The 3,214-nt window shown below is 47.1% G+C and overlaps 1 protein-coding gene across 1 annotated transcript in view; it reads right to left on the reverse strand.

Moving 5' to 3' along the window:
- Positions 1 to 413, reverse strand: part of T265_00720 (hypothetical protein) — a gene marked incomplete at both ends in the record, with an annotated part of 4,133 nt that extends 3,720 nt beyond the window's left edge. The window contains one exon of the mRNA XM_009164569.1: positions 256 to 413. Within this exon, the coding sequence (XP_009162833.1) occupies positions 256 to 413 (158 nt within the window). The remainder of the gene's footprint in view (positions 1 to 255) is intronic.
- Positions 414 to 3,214: the final 2,801 nt, after the last annotated feature.

The following is a 3,214-nucleotide window of genomic DNA, read 5'->3' on the forward strand; positions in this document are numbered from 1 at the left end:
GGCCGCCCGGAAGGATGTATACATCATTTAACATCCATGCATTTTTTGCCATAGACACATTCTGCGAACAACTGGCGCATATTTCACCGCACGGCTGGTCTGGACGACGCTGTACAGTAGGTTCTTCGTTCATCGTATTACAAGCACGCAGATTCCGACAAGACCTGTAGCTTCTGCGCCGCACCAATCCTCGATTCGTGTCCTATCCCACGGCCCGCTGGTTGTACATCACCCGAAAATGGGTCATGAACTCACGGTCCGGAATGATTCATTTCGGTAATGTGACCAACAACCGATTGGAGAATGCGAACGGCCGCCTTAAAGACCGGGTGCACCATTCCAACACGTTGGGGCATGGAGTTCAGAAGGTGTCCTTGCACGCCGAGTGGATCATGCGGGAGTTCGGGACGCATACGTCGTACCACTGCGACAGGCGGCAAATCCTGTAGGATGACGTCTACGTTCTAAACGTGGTCTGTCGAATGACGACATATGCGTGCTCTCTGGTTTTGAGGCACCTGGGTCCGCGACCACCGCGGCTGCCGTACGAAAGGGTTGGAACAAAGAAGGTAAGGTCGAGCTGCGCAAACTAACTTATAGTTTGCGGTGCAAACACCCAGATGCTCGCAAACTGTTGACACCTGTGCTGTAGAATGCACATGCCTTTTCTCTTAGTCGATGTGGCTTCCCTGCACACACCCGTTCTCTGTTTTTTGAGAACAGTCCGTTCCGAGCAGTGAGAACCTTTCATTATCTACTTTTCTCAGCTTGCTTCCCAATCCACCAACGATGGCTGTCGGATTACAACCTACCGGAAAACGGTTTACACGTTACACTTGTTCCCAAACCACCGCCGACAGCTTTCGACGGCCTTCGTAAACAACTGAACTGAGTGACGGATAAGCTTCAGAGGCTGGAACCCTGTAGAGCCACATCCATCTTTAAGCGATTGATTGTTCAGGGTCAAATCCTGCTGCGCCAATCCTCAAAGTGCAACTGACAGCCTGCCACTGGTGGTTGAGGATACTGCACATCAAACCAGATGGTGGTCTAGGAACGCAGACTTGACCTTTTGTGTGTTCTGTCGCCGGCTGACTACTACCAGTGACCGCTGGTGTGCAACGGACCGCGTATCATATCACGCCAACTGTTGTGATGGAGAACTCTGCCCGCTGTGTTATGGTGCTCTTCAGGCTTTTCCCAAAGGTGAGTCCACATGAAAATAAATTACTTTTGGTTCTTAGCTCCAAGCCCATGCAGAAAACGCAGAGGTGTGCTTGCTACCCGGTCCGTAAATAGGGCGTCTTATGATATGGACCTGGACCGAAGCACAGAGTCCCAGCACAGTGTGACCCGGAAGTCTGTGTGCGTCTGTTTTCGGGTCAAGAGTGGAACTAATCGACAGCCGTGAGTAAATGTTTGACAACTACGACTAACACTGTAGGGCGCAAGCTAGATGAAAGAGACGAAGATGACTTCATGTGACCCATCAGCTCCGGACAGTTGGCATGTTAGAGAGACCCCATGCATTTCATGTAAGTCTCGTATTTCTTGAGAGTTGCAGTAGATAGGCATGCGAAATAACCACTGAAGATGGCATTGTGTGAACAGGCATCTAAGGCAACAAAGTCTCTAGAGTGCATTTTGAGGTAGGTATCTCTACCAGTGTGTCAGCCGCCCGGTTTATGGTGATGTTCCGATAACCCAAATTATATCTTCCTCTATTTGCAGGAGGTCAACGGCCAGATGAACACTCCTCAGGAAGAAGAAAATACGCCTCTCAGAGGGACATATGTACACTTCAAAAGGACCAATATATCTCAACATTTCGTGACGCCCATCTTGGGCCTTTTCTTCGGTGCACATGGATGGGGCGCTCCAACATCGTGGACCCCTAGCCACATATTAGTCGTGTGCGTCAGTTTGGTTTGTTCAGCTGTCCGTAATGACTGACGTGTGTTCTAAGTGGCCATTTAGTTAGGCATCCTGTACTCCTAGCCAAGTGTTGGTCGTGTGCGTCAATTAGGTTCGTTCAGCTGTCCGGTATGGTCGCCGTATGTTCATGTTCCTAATCGATAAACCTCTGGGTCTTTCTAGCATAATTCGCAACCTATAATAGAAAACTCTGCTTTTTGCTAGCAAACGTGCACGACTTTTAGGAAATAACTAACACGGACTACGGAATTTTAACATGCAATAGGAATCATCGACCAAAGTTTGTTTGCACGAATGCACCTACGCATATTTTGCATCTCAAGAGACAATTTAGATTCTAGAATGTTCAGGGAACTTTTCCGGTGGAAAGCTACCTGAAAGTTTCGTTTATTGTTTGTTGTTTTAAGTGAACCAACATTTTCCACGATTCGCAATTATTTATCATCAGGCAACGTATTCACAGTCAGTGATGTTGAGCATTCGCTCACTTAAACAAATCGTCATGGTAAATGATTTTCAATAATACAGAAACATACACATTATACGTAGACAAGCCTGAAAATGCCGTAGATCTCGAGGAATCAATCGCATTGTGCGAATAATGAGCGGCGCATGCGAGAGGTGCACAGAATTCGCCAAATGGAATTTAATTTTCGAATCTACAACATGTCTTTCTTGGGCTAAAAGAGGCCGGCAATTGGATTCAGATTACGAGTCCAATCTTTTGAGCCCCATCTAGCCAGCCCTGGGAGCCGGCGAAGCTGGGAATGTATTCCACCAAATTTTCGCCAGAGTTATGATGGTTTCGGGTGACAATGAAATTCGATGGGCTGCAAAAGTATGAAAGCAAATTAGGATGGCTTGTGGGTTGAGCACATGCGGCACAAAATGCAATATTTTGGCCAAACGTATCTCTTTCACCTGCAAAAGTTTGGCAGCTAAAGGCATCGTGTGGCTAACAGACCTCTGTATGCGACATTTCTGCTAGCTTTTCGTTCATTTCCGTGTACTTCTACCAAGATACTGACCTTTGTGTAACAGTGCGAAAGGAGTCCAGGTAGGCCTTTCCATGTTCCACGGCAGTTAGATTTTTCTGCTGGGTACAATGATAATGTAATACAAAACAATCCAGTGTTGTTGTCACAGAGAATTCCACCTTGAATCCAGAGAGAAGCTTTTCAATCGAGGGAGGCCCAAGTTGCTTACTGGACCGCGGTCACATTCCTTTTGTGTTTATATGGACTTCATGGGAATCTGTGATCAGTGAATCCAAATCACT

The sequence above is a fragment of the Opisthorchis viverrini genome (assembly GCF_000715545.1).
Source record: "Opisthorchis viverrini unplaced genomic scaffold opera_v5_7, whole genome shotgun sequence".
In the NCBI taxonomy this organism is placed as follows: Eukaryota; Metazoa; Platyhelminthes; class Trematoda; order Opisthorchiida; family Opisthorchiidae; genus Opisthorchis; species Opisthorchis viverrini.